The following is a 21076-nucleotide window of genomic DNA, read 5'->3' on the forward strand; positions in this document are numbered from 1 at the left end:
TCAATGTGACTTGAACACAGGACAACAAGTACACGCAAGGGAGATGTTAATGCATTATTGACAGATCAAGTTGGTTATTGGTATCAACACACACTATCACATGTCAATAACATGGAATAGTCATCAGAAATGAAACTAAACATGTGTTTCCATTTCTTCTTTGCAGCCCCAGACTTGTGAGGTTTTATAATACACCCATGCTCATAAATTAAGGATAATTGCAGAATGTGATGCCGCACAACGTGGCACTACACAAAACTGGCACTAGTAGCATATGTACATATGGAACACACACGGCACTGATCTGTAAGTCCATGGTATTGGTGATAAGTTGAGAATACTGTCCCAAAACACATGTGCTACAAAACGCCACTGTCTCCTGCGCATGTACCCTGACATCAATATGGGATATGATCACCATGCACACATACACAGGCCACACAATGGGTTGGCATACTCCGGATCTCGTGGTGGGGCAGCTGCTGGGCTATAGCCTACCATTCTTGCACCAGTGTCTGTCGGATCTCCTGAAGTGTCCTAGGGGTTTGAAGACACACAGTGATACATCAACCGAGAGCATCCCAGACATGCTCAATGGGGTTTAGGTCTGGAGAACAGGCAGGCCCCTCCATTTGCCTGATATTTTCTGTTTCGAGGTACTCCTCCACGATGGCAGCTCGATGGGGCTGTGCGTTATCATCCATCAGGAGGAAGGTGGGACCCACTGCACCCCTGAAAAGGCAGGCATACTAGTGGAAAATGATGTCCCGATACACCTGACCTGTTGCAGCTCCTCTGTCAAGGACATGCAGGGGTGTACATGCACCAATCATAATCCCACCCCACACCATCAAACTACGACCTCCATACAGGTCCCTTTCAAGGACATTAAGGGGTTTGCATCTGGTTCCTGGTTCACACCAGATGAAAACCCGGCGAGGATCACTGCTCAGACTATACATGGACTCATCCGTGAACATAACCTGGCACCACTGTTCCAATGACCATGTGCTGCGTTCTTGACACCAGGCTTTACAGGCTCTCCTGGGGCCAGGGGTCAGTGGAATGCACCTTGCAGGTCTCCGAGCGAATAAACCATGTCTGCTCAGTCGTCTGTAGACTGCATGTCTGGAGACAACTGCTCCAGTGGCTGCGGTAAGGTCCCGAGCAAGGCTACCTGCAGTACTCCATGGCCGTCTGCGGACACTGGTGGTGAGATATTGATCTTCTTGTGATGATGTACACTGTGGACGTCCCATACTGTAGTGCTTGGACAAGTTTCCTGTCTGCTGGAATCGTTGCCATAATCTTGAGATCACACTTTGTGGCACACGGAGGGCCCGTGCAACAACCTGTTGTGTTTGACCAGCCTCCAGTCGTCCTAGTATTCTATCCCTCATAACGTCATCAATGTGTGTTCTTTGAGCCATTTTTAACACACAGTCACCATCGACATGTCTGAAAACGTTTGCACACTTACTCGCTGCACTGTACTCTGACATGAACCAACACACGTGTGTGTATGTGGACTGCTGCCAGCACCACCGTGCGAAAACCGCAGGTCAAATGCACCACATGGTCATACCCCGAGGTGATTTAAACCTGCAAACCTCCCAGCAGAGCATTGTTTCACCATGTATCAGCATTATCCTTAATTTATGAACATGAGTGTACTTCCCAGGCAAATGTCTCTTCCCTGCACACTCACTCTTCTGCCCCTTTCCTGTTTATCCCAACCACAGCTAACTGTTCTGAAACACAGACTTAATGTTTGTTAGCAATTGTTTCTCCATCCAACATTGAAGTTATAGTTACATTATTAAAATAACTTTCCATAAAATAGTATCGGACTATGGCTATAAGTTTTTGGGTTTGAAGTCAAGTTGTTTCCACATGATATTTCAACATCTTTCGTAGATGTATTCACCAGGTGTTAAATACAGACTTTTTTTGTTGTTGTTTGCACTCAACCAAACTGTGAATTATTCATGGCGTGCATCACCAAAGTAACTGTTTCCTGGTGCCATTAAACTAACAATAAAACACTCAACAAAAATTCAGATCCAACAGAAAGGCTATGTTAAAATGCAAAACAGTCTAAGTAAGGACAATGGGGTAAAAAAAACCTTCACTAAAATGCCTCTTAATATGATTTGCCTATGAGAGAGAGAGAGAGAGAGAGAGAGAGAGAGAGAGAGAGAGAGCGAGCACTTTGAGATGTTTTCTGAAATGATTTCAGTACAATGAGTACCACATCACATACCTTACTTGAGCTAAATCCTCCACCCCTATTAATAAAATTATCCATCTCTCTAATCCTGATTGCCTCCTTTATTACACTATCCCAGAAATTGATCATCTCCATTAGAATGATACATTTTATGCTGATTTACTTGGCTGCACGAGTCAGGTGAAATACTTGTATTATTTATATATTTGTTAAAGAGTTCTTGTAGGCTGTCCAACACGACATACCGCATTCATACAATATGCAATATACACCTGGTTTTTGGAGCCTAAGGCACTCCTTCGTATATGTTCTGGTACAGCACTTCTGTTGTTTTAAATTTCTGTTGACTGTCTAATTTTTTTTAAAACACCAACAAACAACTGCTGAAGCAGTGCATGGTGTGTCGCACTCACAGTTTGGCCAGAATACAAACAACATAGAATGAAATCTGTGCTTGACACCTCATTAATACAACAAGGAAAGCTGTAAAAATATTCTGTAAAGAGAAAAAGAAAATTCAACCGCAAATCCAAAAACTTGTAAACTGTCAAATTCAATGAGAAAACAGAGGATCACAAAAACAGATAATATTATTCATATGACTGTTACTACACTAAGAAACAAAAACAATAAAGTACAGGACAAATAACAATTTTTGCTTACCCAAGAGCATAATTTACATTGCTCCACTCTACCATTTTTGCTAGAATTATAACATTTTTGAATTTTTCAGGATCTACCAAGAACTCAAGAGGGCATTCATACAGAGGAATCTTCATACGAGGAATTCGAGCATCACGTGGGCTAAAGAGAGCAAAATGAGAGTTCTCATCACTCATTTTTTTCAGCGTACCTACAGCAACTTTCAAATGATTGCGTACAGAGATGAAGACAACCTACAAAAGCAAAGTTCATAAGTTTAGGGCAGAAAATACATTTCTAGCTTACTAGGGAGTACCCAAAAGAAACTGAACTCTTAGCTTATTTATTCACATTTGAAGTACACACCTTTAATCCCCTTGAAAGTACTCTCTACTTGCACTAACATATTTGTCTGATCTTTTATTCCATTTTTCAAAAGACTGATTAAATTTCCCAACAACATCAGCAAAATACTTTTCTATCATGTCTCTTTTCACTCTAGGAAAACGAAAAAAGTCGCATGGGGTAATGTTGTGCAATTTGGGGGGGAAGGGGGGAGGGGGGAGGAAGAGAGGGTCCTACCATTTTTGGTCAAGAATTCAAGAATTGTCAGACAGACAGGGCTGTATGAACAGATTATTGTCATGATGAAAAAACAGTCACCCCACTGCCACAAATCAGGGCACTTCCAGTGTACAGAACAATCTCTGAATGGGTGATCCTTCTCACCTGATTTCACCTGATGAGATTTCTTAGCCCGAGGCAAACTCGACTCTTCCACTGTCTTGATTGTTGGTTTGATTCAGGATTGTAAGCACAACACTGAGCTTCATCACATGTGATAATTTTTGAAAAAAAGTCTGGATCATTTCAGGACTCTTCTTTCAAAGCCCAGAATGCTTCCATAGAAACTTTTTTTGTTCTGCAGTCAGCAGTCATGACACAAATTTGGCAGCCACCCTTTTCATTCCCAAATCTTCTGTCAGAATTCGCTGTACTGAACTCGAACTTACTCCTGACAGCTTCACAATTACTTAAATGGTCTGTTGTTGATGTTCGTTTATGACTGCACAAATGTTTTCAACATTTTCATGTGTTTGGGATGTGGAAGGACAATCAGAACAAGGTCATTGCAAAAACGACAATCACACAGAACAGTTGTCACTATAAACTCTATCAAAATTAGTTCTGACCTCCTTGAGTGACAACACACAGCTTATTGACTCTGGAATGTTTGTTCTATGCACTCCTAGTGACAAAACGCAGTACTACAAAAGCTCTACCCATGAAAAAATTAGTTTGGTTTCTTTTGGGTGTCCCCTCATATATCAAAAGTGAAATAACATTTTACAACTAACTACCAAGACACAGATATTATTTTGGAGACTCGTTCCACTGACTTCAATACAAATGCATTCCGAAATACTTCTAGTTTGCTGTGTACTGTGATGAACGCACACCAATTAATAACCCACTAGTATAATTGCATAGTCTTCCATGGCCAGTGTCAGTTGACATTGAGTTTTTCTGAATATCATACCACGTCATAATGTAAAAATCTATATTTGAGAAAATAACGTGTTTTCCATGGTTACAATAGCCTCCTCCTGGGTCTATTGGGTCATCAGTAGACTCAGAAGTGGGCCTATATAACTGTAGCGGGCATGTTGGTTTTCCCACTACAGTTTTTACATTATGACACAGTACGATACTCAGAAAACTTTTATGTCAAACCACTATCAGTTCAACTCAGTATCTTAGTGATCAAACAGCACACGTTACATGAACCACATATGAAACTTCGTCCTGACAGATGTTCCAAGCTAGCAAATCTTTCAAGAGTTACTAACCAACCAAACACTCCTCTAACACAAACTGAAAAAAAAACAATAAGAATCTGCATGGTATTCAGAAATTTGATAACATCAGAAAGGATTGGAGGAGTGTGGGAGTGAGAGCAAAAAATGAGTGTGTGTAAGGACAATAAAACGAAATATAACATAACTGGTCATAAGTTACAGCTGATAATTTATTTCAGTCACATTTGCGATTTAATACAGGCTATTACTAATTTCAGCTATTACTGGCCATTTTCGGATATTTTCAGGTTTGTTACAGAGCAACATGTCAGCTTTGTTACAACATAATGTGTGAACTTTATCACTATGCATGGCTTCCTCAAAAATGAGACAGCATTTTACTGTTAATGCACACATTCAATCAAAACTGACTGAAATAAATAATCTGATACAAGCATAACACTGGGATGATGAAGATAGAGTACTTACTACAATCACAATTTACAGTCTAACAAACAAATAACAATTGTTGAAACTCATTGTACCAGAACCAAATGTTCATTTCCATGGAAGTGAAAGCGAGATGTAAATAACAGGATGGCATGGAATATAAAGATAAATGACAAAGAAGTCAAGTGGAACTATGTCATTGTTAGAGGGTTGATTTCTGCATATGTGCGTACATCACACATTATATTTTAAGTGAATATTTTCTTTATAAATGCATATTTCACAAAATTTGTCTCATTATCACTGTGAGTATAAAAAAGAAGCATTTGCAACAAAGAAAAAAAAGGAGCGGCACAATACACTTGACATCATCTATTCACATTCTGAAAATGCTCAAAGCTTCTTAATTTTATGGCACCTTATGTGTTACTTAAAAAAATATAATCATTCTATGCTATTGAACCAAACAATTAAACCAGCATATCACAGAATTTGAACTCAATCGGCTTGGTCTGAAATGAAACTGTGATCATAGCAATGAGAGTGGGAAAGGAGAGCAGCAGGGTGCATTAGCAGAGGGCAACACACATGGAGGGTGAGGGGACATGAATCAGGAGGAGATGATAGACGGAAACTGTTGGCGGAGAGTCTGGGGACTGTAGGTTACCGTAGGTTGAGGCAGGATAATTTCAGGAATGGAGAAAGTGTTGCAGAGTTAATTCCCATCTGAGTGGTTCAGAAAAGCTGGTGGTGGAATGGACAATCCAAATGGCACTGGTTGTGAAGCAGCCATTGAAATCAAGCATATTATGTTCAGTCGCATGTTGTGCCACAGGATGGTCTACTATGCACTTGGCCACAGTTTGGCAATAGCCATTCATCCTGGTGGACAGGTGGTTGGTACTCATACCAGTGCAAAAAGCTGTGTCATGATTGCAGCAGGGGTGGTATGTGACATGGCTGATTTCACAAGTGGCCCGGCCTCTGATGGTGTAGGACAAGCCTGTGACATGACTGGAAAAGGAAGCACTTAGTGGGTGGACTGGGCAGGTCTTGCATCTGTCTTCCAATGGGATATGATCCCTGTGGCAGGACACTCCACCAGACAGTGCTCTTCTCTCCCCCTACCTACACCCTGCTATCCCAAACCCTTCCCTGTCCAACTCCAGATTGCTGCTCAACGTGAGAGGTGAGAGTTGCATTCTGGTCTGAGCTGACAGAGATGGCAGTCATTTGAGAAGAGGTGTGAATGTCTTGTGCCGCGCCGTGCCGTGTCGTGTCAGCGCGCACGTGTGTTCGTGTGCACTTGCTTTTCATTGTGGCTGCCTGCAACTCAACATGTCATCTCATGGTGAGTAGCAATCTATCCTTTTCCTACTATTAAAGAGTAGTGAAAAATTAGGTTTCCTTCATCCTGAAGTGAATACTGCAGAAGGTAATGAAAGTGTTCATTAAAGTTCCTTTGAAACTAAAACTTACCAAAGAGATCTTTCAGTAAGTGCCACCGCACCTGACACTTAACCTGTGTAAACATGTGAACATTGTTTGAAGCTGTTTTGCACTCTGATTACTATTTGGAAAGAATTAAGAAAGTGCTTTTCTTTTACTTCAATTAAATAAGCAAGTGGCCAGGTGTTATACGAGTAGTATAAACATAATGTCATCCAAAGAGTAAGTTGTAAAATATATTGCAAATATATGAGACAGTTCAGTTTACAGCTGAGAGAAGTAACGAAAATTTCTTTGAGTTTGTTGATATGAGATATGACAAACTAGTCCTAATCCAAAGTGTGAAATTATCTTCAGAATAAACCGTGTTCATATCTGGTGCTTTTTGTATACAATGGAGCAGTTAATGAAACTACAGATACCTATAATTATATTTTTACAATTTTTTACAACAGTTTTGTTTGCTCTAAACCTTGAGCAATGGTACAGCATCCAGACAGTCTTATGAGATAGAGAGTGACAAGAATCTGGCATCATCAGTCAAATCACTGACTGGTTCAAGACCTCCTTTGGTGCTGACTCTGGAATGTACAATTCTGTAACCAAACAGCAGTGATGTGCTGATGTGGCATAGTCACTTTTTGTTATAATAAGTACAGTGGAAGCAAGAAATGTGGAGCAACATTTAATTTACGTCATTCAGTTCTAGCGGGAGAATCAGAGAAACATTTGGAAAACTGTTTCCCAAGCAACGGTGCTGCAATGATGTTCTGCTCTCTAATTTCAACTATAGAGAATATTTTCACAAACTTGTAAAATAGAAGAAAAGGATTTACTACAAAGAATTTGGAAAATATTTAGTGGTATACCGAATCAGACCCCATCAACAACTCCTAGAACTCTGAAATTGGTACTGCTGATATGCATCAGAAATTGAAAAATAAAAAAATAGAAAATAGTTAAAACATTTTTAGGTCTGTAAGGAGGTCCTCTTTTACATCAAGCCATTCTTTTCGTGTGTGTGGTTCATATACCTCTAGTGCATATTTCCCACATCGTAAACCACATCGCCAGAATTTTAGTGCATACCTGTATGCATATTTTTGTTACTTTTAGTCCTCATCAGTCCATCCTGTAAATATTCAGCTAAGACAGTCATGCAAAGCGATGTAACAAATTAAATTTGTAATATAGTATACAAAGCCAGACGCATTGGGTGTTTGTATGCATTAATAGGCGTCTTTAGTCTTCTACAGGATGGGGATGTCCACATGACACAGTGACACAAAACAATTCATCACTTGATTTTAGTGTTACATTTGACATTCTAGTCGATAATATTTTGGTAGACTCAGTTTAAACATTGGCTGTTCTCAAGAATTTCTATTGTAAACTTATTCAGTAGGAAACAACTGGATAAAGCTGGAAATGGTTAAAACATCAATGCTAAACAACAGTAGTGGTTTCTTAAATGAAACTTACTTGTTCATGTAAACAATATTATGAAGGGTAATTTCAGGAAAAGTGAAGCTTTTGTTACTACTGTAACACTTCCTGTTCCTTTGTTTGGGGACAAATCAACACAGTCATTCACTGTATATTCTTCATATTCAGGTCTATCTGTTTTCCACTTTCATGTTAATACTTCAATGTAAATTGTTCAAATGTTATGCTCATAACCACGGAATGACTTTAAAAGTTTCTATGTGGTACATGTCAGAAGCACATTTTGCAGTAGAAACAGTTGGGAAAACTGAGGGGAGGAGAGAGGGGAGGGGGATGATGGGACAGAAGCATACGGCAGCATAACACTGTTGTACACCAAAAGGACCACATGCAGGCGACCAACTTTGTGTCCTCTTCCTACAGGGTCACTGGACATCAGTATGGAAAGACACTTCATTAGTTCATCCCTCTCCTAGGCATCAATAACAAAATTTCCATCAGTGTTGTTGCTTTCCTGATTGTCCTCCCGAGGCTATTGCTTCAATTATCTCGTCAAAATAAATCCTTGGCAGTACTGAGAATCAAACCCATGTCCTCCATGTGGTAACCCCTACTCACAGTTTAAAGAAATGTATAGTATGAGGGGACAGAAGTGTGCTCATAAAGCTAAAAAGAGAGATCGATTCCCAATGCAGACAATATGTGTCTGCAAGCTTTGAGGACCGGGCGTGAGCTGTGCTTCGGTAGCTCAGTTGGTAGAGCACTTGCCCGCGCAGAGTGAAAATCTCATTCTGGAAATATGTGTCCTCTTTGCCCATATGCACTAACTGTCTTAGAACTCTAGTGGGGAAACTCTGAGATTCACAGAAACCATAAGCAGTACTGATGAGAACTGTTGTTCAAATACTTTGATATGCACAGTCCATGTCTGCACAATACCACTCATAACCTCCTTTTTATACAGAGCATCCAGGTCTACACATCTACTTACTTCTCCACCAGGAACTCAATATTGTTATGTAACGAATCAGTTTATTCTGGTTTGCATCATTTATTCGTCACTCACTGCCCTGTGTGGAGAGTGTTAATAGAAACCTCTCTCCCATGTAACGTTTATAAACTAAACTCTTCCTTCCCATCACAATTCATAATAATGAATATATTGATTATTGTACAGTCCCTGTCAAACACATACAATACCAAAAGTTTTTTACTATTTGTTTCTCACAGAATAATTACCTTTCCTGTTTTTTGATAGCAGCCATTTGACTGAAGCTGAAACATAGAAGGGAAAAAACTCAAACAATTGAAACTCCAGGTTGTAATATCAACAATATTATGAAAAGGATAGATTGCCACTCCCATAAAGATTACACATGGGATTGCAGACAGACACAAAGCCTTCCTCAGAAACAAACAAACACAAAAACACAAAAACAAACAAACACACAAACAAACACACAAACACACAAACACACAAACAAACAAACAAACAAACGCACGCACGCACGCACGCACGCACGCACGCACGCACGCACACACACACGCAAGCAAGCAAGCAAGCAAGCAAGCAAGCAATCTGGATTGCTGCTTCCACTCAGCCCGGTAGAGTTGCATTCTGGCACAACAGCCATGGGTAGCAGCCATGTGTGTCATGTGTACTAGCTTGTATTCATGTGCCTTTCTGAAGAAGGCTTTGGCCAAATGCTCAATGTGTGACAGCCATTTGGAGTGCCTGTCTGAGACTCAGTGTGTCATCTTTACAGTGTGTAGCAATCATGAAAAAAATTCATGCAGCTGAAGTTAAATATCAAACTGAAATCACAGACAATTTACATTTGGCAAGGGGTGCATATAACTTAAAGACTTATAAGTAATCACATAAAACTACTGTATGTTGCAACTGCACTCTCAAATAAGATTTTTTAGTATACCACCACAAACTTTCACAGTTAGATCAGACAGAAATGAATTTAAAAATAAAACTGACTGTGACATCAGTGACACTACAAAATTGAAATTATGTTAATAGCTATTACCCAATGAAACTGTTTTTCTTATGTATGTAGCATTATCATTCATTTATGCAACTGCATATGTACAAAATCCTCCTACTGCTAACATGCTCCTGTGATTAGACAATGTTTTCATTCTGTTCTATGACCGGTAAATGCTATCTCAATCATATGCACTGCCTGACAAAAACAGGAAACATCCAGAAGCCTCAGACTGATGTCAATGTTAACTTCATACGCGTACACACCATCGGCGGGTATGTAAATGACGAAGAAATGCAATTCTCTGTGACAGGTAGAATGGCCACCAGAGTGCATTAGTGCTGTCCATGTTTAGTGTTGTTACAATGCCCAATGGGGTATATAAGGGGTGTAAACAGCGTCAGATGATGAGTGAGCACTGTGAAGGACACACATATGCCACATACTCCCGTGAGACAGTGTTATCAGAACCTGACAGTGTTTGAAAGGGGTTTCATTGTTGGTCAGCTGGTCAAATAGTGCAATATCCAGATTTGTGGGTCATTTGGATGGAAGTGTTAGTGGCCCATTGGACTACATGAAAATGTGAGGGAAGGCATACTCCTAGTCAAGGTTCAGTTGAAACACATCTGACCAAAACATAGGAGGATTACTGTATTGTGCACCAAGCACATCACAACCTCTTCATATCTGTGCCTGGCATCCACGAACAATTAATGAACTGCCTGCGATCTTGTGTCATCCCACGTCATTGATCAGAGACTAGTAATGGCCAGACTAGGGAACTGCTGTCCCAAGGGTAGGTTGCTGTTAACACAAATGGCTGCATCTGGAGTGGTGGCACGATTGGAAAGCACCGACTCTTCGAACAGCATAGCACTATGTTGTGTTCGGCAATGAATTGTGGTTCTGCACTGGCCCAGATGAATAGCTCATGTGCATGGCAGAGACCTGTGAAAAGTTACATTATTCTAATGTTTTGGAGAGGCATAGCAGTGTTACTCTTGGTGTCAAAGTGTGGGGAACCATCGCGTGTGACTTCAGACCGTGCCTGGTAGTGATTAAGGGAACAGCATAATGGTATGTCACAGTCATCTTGCACCCACATGTGTTACTTCTCACATGACAGGGTCACGATGCCATTTTTCGACAGAAAATGCTCGTCCACACAAGGCTCGTGTATTTATGAGCTGTCTGTGCGAAGTGAGGTACTTGATTGGTCAGCAAGATCCCAGCTCCATCCCCAATAGAGCTCATGTGGAAACAGTTCAGACATCAATTCCATCCAAGTGTCTGTATGCAGGATATGAAAAATCAGTTACAACAGTTGTGGGCAAGTTTGCCGCAGGAGCGGGTGCAGCGGCTTTATGACGCCCTTCCCAACCCAATCAGTGCACGCGTCCAGGCCAGAAGGGGATGCAAGTCACACTGACACGTGGGTTCAGCTGCCAAGTTCTTTGTAAATTTGACTTGATATTGAAATTACTGAAATAACATCACATACCCTTTCAATCCATGAAGTTTCATTTCATTTCTTCCTTCCCTTTTTGATGCATCACCCTTTTTTTTTTTTTTTTTTTACCAGGCAGTGATATATACATATGCAAACATCACAGTGAATTTTAGCAGGCAATCATTACACTCAAATTATGAAGCTGTTTAATGAAATTATATGAACGTCCTCATCTAGTTCAGTAAAATATATTTTGTTCTGGTGTATCACAATAAAAGCTTTTTGTAAAGAAGGAAAAAATTATGGTATTTCCCCCACACAATTTTTGCAGTTCCTCAATTTTTGCAGCCTTCTCCTTTCAAACCGATACAATCATATCTGTAACACATGCTGTCACAAAATAATGAATAAGTTCTACAAACAGAATATTGCTATATATCATAGGTAAAATTTCCAAAGAATATTCATTACTGATGTGCACTATTTGAAAAAGCTCTAATTGTCTGAAAGTACTTTTTTGGACCACCTATTTTCATTATACTAATCATACTAGCCATATTTTTTTTGGCATTTTCGTATAACACTCATTATTTGCTTCATGTCTATAATCATAATTTGAATTATTCTTGACTGAATTTGTTTTATTCCTTTGGTAGTAAGCTAAGCATAAGTTACTGAAAGAACATCATTTAAGAAACACCTCATAAGCTCAGTCACGACTTTCTAACAAAGTATGTATTATTATCCACATAAAGTGAGCAGAAAATCATGTTTGCTGTATTTGCTTCTTCACTGTTGCAGAGAATATTGTAAATTTTTGTTTCATCGCCAAGTGTGTATTATAAGGTTTTATGAAATGCCTTATTGAAAATCATAAAAAACGAAACTGTAATACATTTAAAATTACAAGTGAACTTTTTTGGGGGTGGGATGGAGGTGAGGTGAGCTAATTGTTTGCCCTTCTGACACAAAGCTACATGCCCATAAGAAAATAGAAACACAACCATTACAACAAACTCAGCTATTTGAGAGATATTACATGATAGAAAACTGGACCAATATCATCTCTGGAACATTTTATGCCTTTTCAAGCAGATAATAACTTCACATACGTATCTCAGTTGCAGATACAGTGAAACCTCTATTTTATGTTTTCGTGCAGTCCAGAGTTCAATAACACAAAATTGAGGAAAATGCAGAAACAATGAAAATGTTAAAGCCCCCAAAATACATGCAAAAAGATATGTAACTGGCATATATGACTAAAAATTGTAACCCTCTCCAGTACACTGTAAATATCTGTGCAAGTGAAGGAAATTAAATGTACAATACAATATTTATACAGTAATTTGTGGTTATGAATTAGATCAGTTCTTAAAATATCACAGATGTGTAACAACAAGTGAAAACTTGTCAAAAAACTGTAATTGGTATCTGGGTTCAAAGTAATCGAGCTGTGACATGCTACAACTACAAATTGTACATCAAAACATGCATTTTTGAGAGGTCTTTCCTTGTGTTCACCCAGGAAAAAAATCAAAAATTTATGAACATGGTGAATTACACCAAAAATATCACAGCAGTCAAGTGCTTTCTACTGTCTATAGGTGAATATGGAGTGGGGGTAAGGAATGGAAGAGAAAGCCGCCTAGTACAATTCTGCTCAGAGCATAACTTAATCACAGCTAACACTTGGTTTAAGAATCATGAAAGAAGGTTGTATACACAGAAGAGGCCTGGAGATACTGGACGGTTTCAGATAGATTATATAATGGTAAGACAGAGATTTAGGAACCAGGTTTTAAACTGTGAGACATTTGCAGGGGCAGATGTGGACTCTGACCACAATCTATTGGTTATGAACTGTAGATTAAAACTGAAGAAACTGTAAAAAGGTAGGAATTTAAGCTAATGGGACCTGGATAAAGAACGAGGGGTTGTAGAGAGTTTCACAGAGAACACTGGGGAACAACTTGCAAGAACACGGGAAAGAAATACAGTAGAGGAAGAATGGGTAGCTTTGAGAGATGAAATACTGAAGGCAGCAGAGGATCAAGTAGGTAAAAAGACTAGGGGTAGTAGAAATCCTTGAGTAACAGAAGAGGGACTGAATTTAATTGATGAAAGCCGAAATTATAAAAATGCAGTAAATGAAGCAGGTGAAAAGGAATACAAATGTCTCAAAAATGAGATCGTCAGGAAGTGCAAAATGGCTAAGCAGGGATTGCTAGAGGACAAATGTAAGGATGTAGAGGCATATATCACTACGAGTAAGATAGATACTGCCTACAGGAAAATTAAAGAGACCTTTGGAGAAAAGAGAACCACCTGTACCTAAGCAAAGAAGGAAAAACAGAAAGGTGGAAGGAGTATATAGAGGGTCTATACAAGGGTGACGTACTGGAGGGCAATATTATGGAAATTGAAGAGGACGTAGATGAAGATGAAATGGGAGATATGATACTGTGTGAAGAATTTGACAGAGCACTGAAAGACCTACGTTGAAACAAGGCCCCGGGAGGAGACAACATTCCGTTAGAACTACTGATAACCTTGGGAGACCCAGCCATGACAAAACTCTACCATCTTGTGAGCAAGATGTATGAGACAGGTGAAATATCCTCAGACTTCAACAAGAATGTAGTAATCCCAATCCCTAAGAAAGCAGGTGTCGAAAGGTGTGAAAACTACCGAACTATCAGTCACGGCAGCAAAATACTAACACGAATTCTTTACAGACAAATGGAATAACTGGTAGAAGCCAATCTTAGGGAAAATCAGTTTGGATTCTGTAGAAATGTTAGAACCCGCATGGTATGATTTATCATAGAAGATAGATTAAGGAAAGGCAAACCTACATTTACAGTATTTGCAGACTTAGAGAAAAATTTTGACATTGATGACTAGGATACTCTCTTTCAAATCCTGAAGATGGCAGGGATAAAACACAGGTAGCAGAAGGCTACTCACAATTTGTACAGAAACCAAATGGCATTTATGAGAGTCGAGGGGCACGAAAGGAAAGCAGTGGTTGAGAAGGGAGAGGGAGAGGGAGAGGGAGAGGGAGAGGGAGAGGGAGAGGGAGAGGGAGAGGGAGAGGGAGAGGGAGAGGGAGAGGGAGAGGGAGAGGGAGAGGGAGAGGGAGAGGGAGAGGGAGAGGGAGAGGGAGAGGGAGAGGGAGAGGGAGAGGGAGAGGGAGAGGGAGAGGGAGAGGGAGAGGGAGAGGGAGAGGGAGAGAGGGAGAGGGAGAGAGGGAGGGAGGGTTGTAGCCTAGCTCCGATATTATTCAATCTGTAAATTGAGCAAGCAGTAAAGGAAACAAAAGAAAAATTTGGAGTAGGAATTACAATCCATGGAGAAGAAATACAAATTCTGAGGTTTGTTGATGACATTGTAATTTTATCAGAGACAGTAAAGGACTTGGAAGATCAGTTGAGTAGAACTGACAGTCTCTTAAAAGAAGGATATAGCATGAACATCAACAGAAGCAAAACAAGGATATGGAATGTAGTCATATAAAATCAAGTGATGCTGAGGGAATTAGATTAGGAAATGAGACACTTAAAGTAGTAGATGAGTTTTGATATTTGAGCAGCAAAATGATGACGGTCGTAGTAGAGAGGAGATACAATGTAGATTGGCTATGGCAAGGAAAGCAATTCTGAAGTAGAGAAATTTGCTAACATTGGGTATAGATTTAAGTATCAAGAAGTCCATTCTGAAAGTATTTGTATGGAGTGTAACCATGTATGGAAATGAAACATGGACAATACATAGTTTAGAAAAGAAGAGAATAGAAGCTTTCGAAATTTGGTGCTACAGAAGAGTGCTGAAAATTAGATGGGCAGATCACGTAACTAACGAGGAGGTACTGAATAAAATTGGGGAGAAGAGAAATTGGTGGCACAACTTGACTAGAAGAAAGGACCGGTTGGTAGGACACATTCTGAGGCATCAAGGGATCACAAATTTAGTACTGGAGGGAAGTGTGGAGGGTGAAAATTGTAGAGGGAGACCAAGAGATGAATACACCAAGCAGATTCAGAAGGATGTAGACTGCAGTGGTTACTCAGAGATGAAGAATCTTGCACAGGATAGGGTAGCATGGAGAGCTGCATCAAACCAGTGTCTGGACTGAAGATCACAACAACACAACATACTGTCTCATGTGTTTACCAGCCTATAATGTCATGAGCAAATAAATGTATGTGTTCTGAAATGGTTGGATGACACTTTTCATACTCTGATGATGATGATGATGATGATGATATGTGGGGCACTCAACACTGTGGTCATCAGTGCCTGTACAAGTTCCAAATCTTTCCATTTCCAGTCTCAGTACTTCGCGAATGATGATGAGATCATATAATCCCTGACCCAGCCGGGAACCGAACCAGACACCCCGTGATCCAGAGGCAGCAATGCTAGCCATTAAACCACGAACTGCGGACTTTTTCATATTCTTTCAGTTCTCAGGAGAGTGAGTAATTTACTACATGACATTAGACAAGAATTTCCGCTATGAATTCTACTTTGGTCATTAATAAACTCCATTGTCACTGCTTTTTCCTACATTTTGCTACCATATTTCAAATTTTCCATAAAAAGGATAGTCCCTCATAACCTTGCTTTCACCATTCAGATACCAAACTCCACAGCAGACAGCTTTCACAACACCAGCAATTTGGGCAAAGATGTGTAAATGAAACTGATTACTCAAAACAGACAACACTCCAATAAAATGCCAGGGGTGCTGCAGTAGAGCCACTTTCACTTGTCGTGAGTAGTCAACTAAGAGAAGAAAGTCGACTGTATAAAAGCGGCTTTTAACACATGTATAATGAGTTCGCCTGCTGGACACACTCAGGTCACTGTGCTCGTGGACTGCCATTGGCTACAGAAGGAAAACACTCATTTCCACATGTTAGATACCAATGCCTTTCACCATACTTCACAGTTTTGACTTTTGTTCACCATGTTCATCAATTTTTGTTTTTTCTGGGTGATCAGAAAGGGAAGACCTCTCAAAAATGCATGTTTTGATGTATAATTTTGGTCGCAGTAAGTCAGAAAATAGCTCCATTAGCTTGTACCCAGATACCAATTTCAAGTTTTTACTTGCTGTTACACATCTGTGATCTTTTAAGAACTGATGAAATTCATTACCACAAATTATTGTATAAACATTGTATTGTACATTTAATTTCCTTTACTTATATAGATTTTGTACACTGTACTGGAGAGGGTACAATTTTTAATCATATATGCCAATTAATATATGTTTCTGCTCATATTTTGGAGTTTGTAACTTTTCCTTGATTCTGCATTTGCTCAATTTTATGTTTTTTAAGTCTGGACTGCATGAAAACATAAAATAGGGGTTTCACTGTACTGATATAGAAATAGAAACAAAAATACCTGCATTATCAATTATGTGGAACTGGAATGCAGCAGAGGATGAAGAAAGAGATGAAGAAACAGTGGGAAAAAATTGGATTAGGGATAGGAAATGAGACAAGGAAATGACTAATCAGTTTCTGCAAAGAAAACTTACTAGTAGTGGGTATTTGAAAATCACAAAAGTGGATGTTATTCCTGGATCTCAAATTTGAGCAGAGTTGGATTTTAGATTGGCACAGGAAAGATTTAGGAACTGTCTGATGAATGGCAGAGCTTACCCAGGAACAGTCTACATAGTGGGAGAAATAAAAGTGAAGTTGCAGAAAGTGTGGAGTGGTAAAGCAAAAGAAAGATTAAACTTGAACATATTCAAGGAGCTGGAACACAGGTTTCTTGAAAAATTGGAAAGAGGTGGAGTTGAACGAGTAAATGACAAGTGAATTAAAATGAGGGAAGGACTCATGGACTCTGCCAAAGAAGTACTAAGAATTAGTGTGTCCACAGAAACCAGGAAAGAATTGACTATAGGAAATGTGTTTTAAAAAACAAGAACAACAACTGAAAAATGGAAAACGAGAAAATTAAGGATACAAGAAACTGAATAATGAACTGAGAAGAGAAACTGAAGAAGCAAGAGAAAGATGCATGGAAGTGGAATGTGAGAAAATGGAGAAATATACAGATTGGCTAAGGATAGTTATTGAAAGTAAAAGAAGTAAGACTGAACATGGAAATACAAAAGAGCGAACGATACAAGAACAACTGAACGTTTTGAGCAGATCAAATATCAACTGAAATCAAGCTTGAAGAGGAGAAATATTTGCAATAAAATGGAAAGAAATACAGCAGCTTGGAAGCAGAGGAGGGAAGGGGCTGAAGGAGATGAAGAATCAAAAGAAATTTGGAATCGATAACTTGTCGGCAGAAGGTTTTTAGAGTTTTGGAAGCAGAGGAGAAAAGAAATAGTCTACACCTGTAATTTGATACAGGACAAAGGGAAATGGCCTGATGACTTCCTTGCAGCAGTAATGACACCAATGTAGGAAAAGAGAAATGCCAAAAATGCAAAGAGCTTCCAAGTATCAGGCTAATTTCTCATGCAGCTAATACATTTCTGAGAGTGCTGAACAGTAGCCTCTACGCCAAGTTGGATAGATGGGTTGGGGAGGAAAGGTTTGGATTTTTTTTTTTTTTTCTCAAAGAAACAAGAGATACTACTGGCCTGCTAAGAATCATAGAGAAAAATATATTGAAAAAGGAAGAGAAATTTATGCTGTTTTTATTGATTTGGAAAAATCTTTCCACAGAATGCAAAGTATCAAGCTGATGGATACTTCCAAGAGGGAACAAGTAGACTTTAAGGATAGATGATTGTTACAGAAGCTATATTTACAACAGAAAGAAAGAATAAGGATTAGAAATGAAATGTCGGAAAGAAGCAGCAATGGAAGGAGCATTAGACAAGGTTGCTGCCTCTCCCTTTTATTGTTCAACTTATACCCGAAAGAAATTATTGCAAAAGGCTTAGATAGAAAGAGAGGAATGTATATTGTTGGAAAGACAAAAGGATATATAAGGTTTGCTGATGACGTGGTACTAGTGGCAGAAAGTGAACGAACTGTAAAGAAAATGCTAAGAGATTTGAACAAAGCTTGTGTGGAATATGGGACAATACATCAAAAACAAAAAGTATGGTGACTGGCAAAGGAAGGAGATTGGTAAATGTTAAGATAGGACAAGTTATTATTAGTTATGTAAGAGCATTTAAATATCTTGGAAGTACAATCACTGAAGACTTTAGATGACATCAGGAAATCCACATTGTTATACCAAAGGGGCATTCAACAGAAATGGAGATTATAATGTGGCAAATTAGATAAAGGTCTGAGAAAAAGACTTGAAAGCCTTTTGTGGGGAGTGTGGCATACTGCTGAGCAGAAAAATGGACACTGAGATAAGAGGATGTAAAGAAAGAAGAAAAAAAACTAGAAGCATGTGGATGTGGAGGAGAAAGGGGACAATAAGCTGGATGGAAAGAGTAAGTAAGAAAAGAGAGTTTGTCTGACGAGACTGAGAGGAAGGAGGATATATAAGATGATAGATGACATAAGCGGAAGCAGAAATTACGCACACCTGAAGAGGGTGGCAGAAGACAGCAGAGCATGGAGTATTACCATGTGGAAACCTGCCTTTGGCAGAACACTGATGATGATGATGATGATGATGATGATGATGATGATGCAGGGCATGACGATGACGATGCAGGGCATGACGATGACGATGCAGGGCATGACGATGACGATGCAGGGCATGACGATGACGATGCAGGGCATGACGATGACGATGCAGGGCATGACGATGACGATGCAGGGCATGACGATGACGATGCAGGGCATGACGATGACGATGCAGGGCATGACGATGACGATGCAGGGCATGACGATGACGATGCAGGGCATGACGATGACGATGCAGGGCATGACGATGACGATGCAGGGCATGACGATGATGATGATGATGATGATGATGATGATGCAGGACAGATGCATCCCAGAGTCATGTTTCAACTTACATTGCAGCATCATCTTGGCATTAAGAACAAATTTATGTCATGAAGGAATCTAAGAATAAATCTCACTTGCCCAAGTACTCATTTCCACAGAGTAAAACTTATTGCATCACCTCATATAACCCATTTTCTCAGTTTCTGACTGACTGGAATTTCACAGCATGCAAAGGTCAATATAAATTAATACGATGCTTTTGCTGCATGTATCCTTCATGAATGGATTGTGACTAGCATCTGATTCCCACAAACTCTGCTGATGGTACCACTTTCTATCAACTTTGGAATTGCTGGAAGTATATTAATAACATTTTGTATCCCTCTTTTCCTACTGGGAATATGCACTGAATTATATGGTGTGCACTAACTGTCAGCTGATTCATCTCTGTCTCACTCAGCCTGCTACCATATCTATAACAACACTTGGAAATCATCACTAAAAGCTGTAAATTTATAGTAGACCGGACTCCTGAAGTTAAGACCATAGCCATCACTGTATACAACTATTGCAATAGCCATGTTTATTGTTACCAAATGCGCCTAATTCCGTACTTTATATTTGGGAAATCTGAAGAAATAAAAATTCACACAAGGCCTCATAACGACATAGTGATTGCTCCAGCCTGAAATAAAACATTTGTAACCACCAAACCAACTTCTGCTAGATCTTCTTTCGATTATATTCAACAGTAATTTGTGCTCTCAGGTATTGCAATACACATAATGGATTAGATGACAATTTCACACTCTGCAGACTCTAGTACAGTTGGTCAAGTGAACTTAACACTTTGGCAACCAAGCCCGAGTATAACTTTGGCTATAACACTGAGTTCAAAAGATCTTGCCCAAGTATAACTCAGGCAGAAATTTTCTCGATGCGCAAGCCATCTATCGCTTGAACACTGAACTCATTTCATATGAAAGTATTGTATGGACGTCTCACCACTTGTCACTTAACAGGTGCTGCCTTCTGTTGTCAATTTCTAAAATTATTTTGAAGAAACAGTAGTGAATGTAACAGCTGCTGTTACAACTCGTTGAGCCATTATGTGAATACACCATTGTTGGTTTTGTGTATGTACTCATTAGGTTCTGCAGTTTGTTGCAATTCTGCTACAAAATGTAATGTTTGTTGAGTGAGCAAGAAATTCTGGAAGTTAAAGAGGAAGAATTCAATAACTCTGGATCGGAGGGAGAAATATCCGCTTTGGAAATGGTCTGAACATTCATATTCAGGTAAACTGCAGTCTGCCACAATTTTTCCATCGCTAATATTGTTACTACAGATACTGCTGCTGTAATTACAATTTAGATCTGTTTTATTTGTCTTAATCTCATCTTCTTTACAGATGAAATTCATGACCAAGCAGCATCCAACATGGGTATCCAAGATTTGTTTTGAGAAGATGAGACAATTTACTGGTACAACATGCAGAAGAGATACAAACTACTACTGTGCTGATCACAATATACCTCTATGAATACTACACTCCTGGAAATTGAAATAAGAACACCGTGAATTCATTGTCCCAGGAAGGGGAAACTTTATTGACACATTCCTGGGGTCAGATACATCACATGATCACACTGACAGAACCACAGGCACATAGACACAGGCAACAGAGCATGCACAATGTCGGCACT

The 21076-nt window shown here is 39.4% G+C and overlaps 1 protein-coding gene across 1 annotated transcript in view; it reads right to left on the reverse strand.

Moving 5' to 3' along the window:
- LOC126475158 (DIS3-like exonuclease 2) overlaps positions 1-21076 on the reverse strand; it is a 170802-nt gene that overhangs the window by 104893 nt on the left and 44833 nt on the right. Inside the window, exons 6-7 of the mRNA XM_050102780.1 lie at positions 9256-9291; positions 2894-3126 (exon numbers count right to left, since the gene is read on the reverse strand). Of these exons, the coding sequence (XP_049958737.1) occupies positions 2894-3126; positions 9256-9291 (269 nt within the window). The remainder of the gene's footprint in view (positions 1-2893; positions 3127-9255; positions 9292-21076) is intronic.

The sequence above is a fragment of the Schistocerca serialis genome, chromosome 4 (assembly GCF_023864345.2).
Source record: "Schistocerca serialis cubense isolate TAMUIC-IGC-003099 chromosome 4, iqSchSeri2.2, whole genome shotgun sequence".
In the NCBI taxonomy this organism is placed as follows: domain Eukaryota; kingdom Metazoa; phylum Arthropoda; class Insecta; order Orthoptera; family Acrididae; genus Schistocerca; species Schistocerca serialis.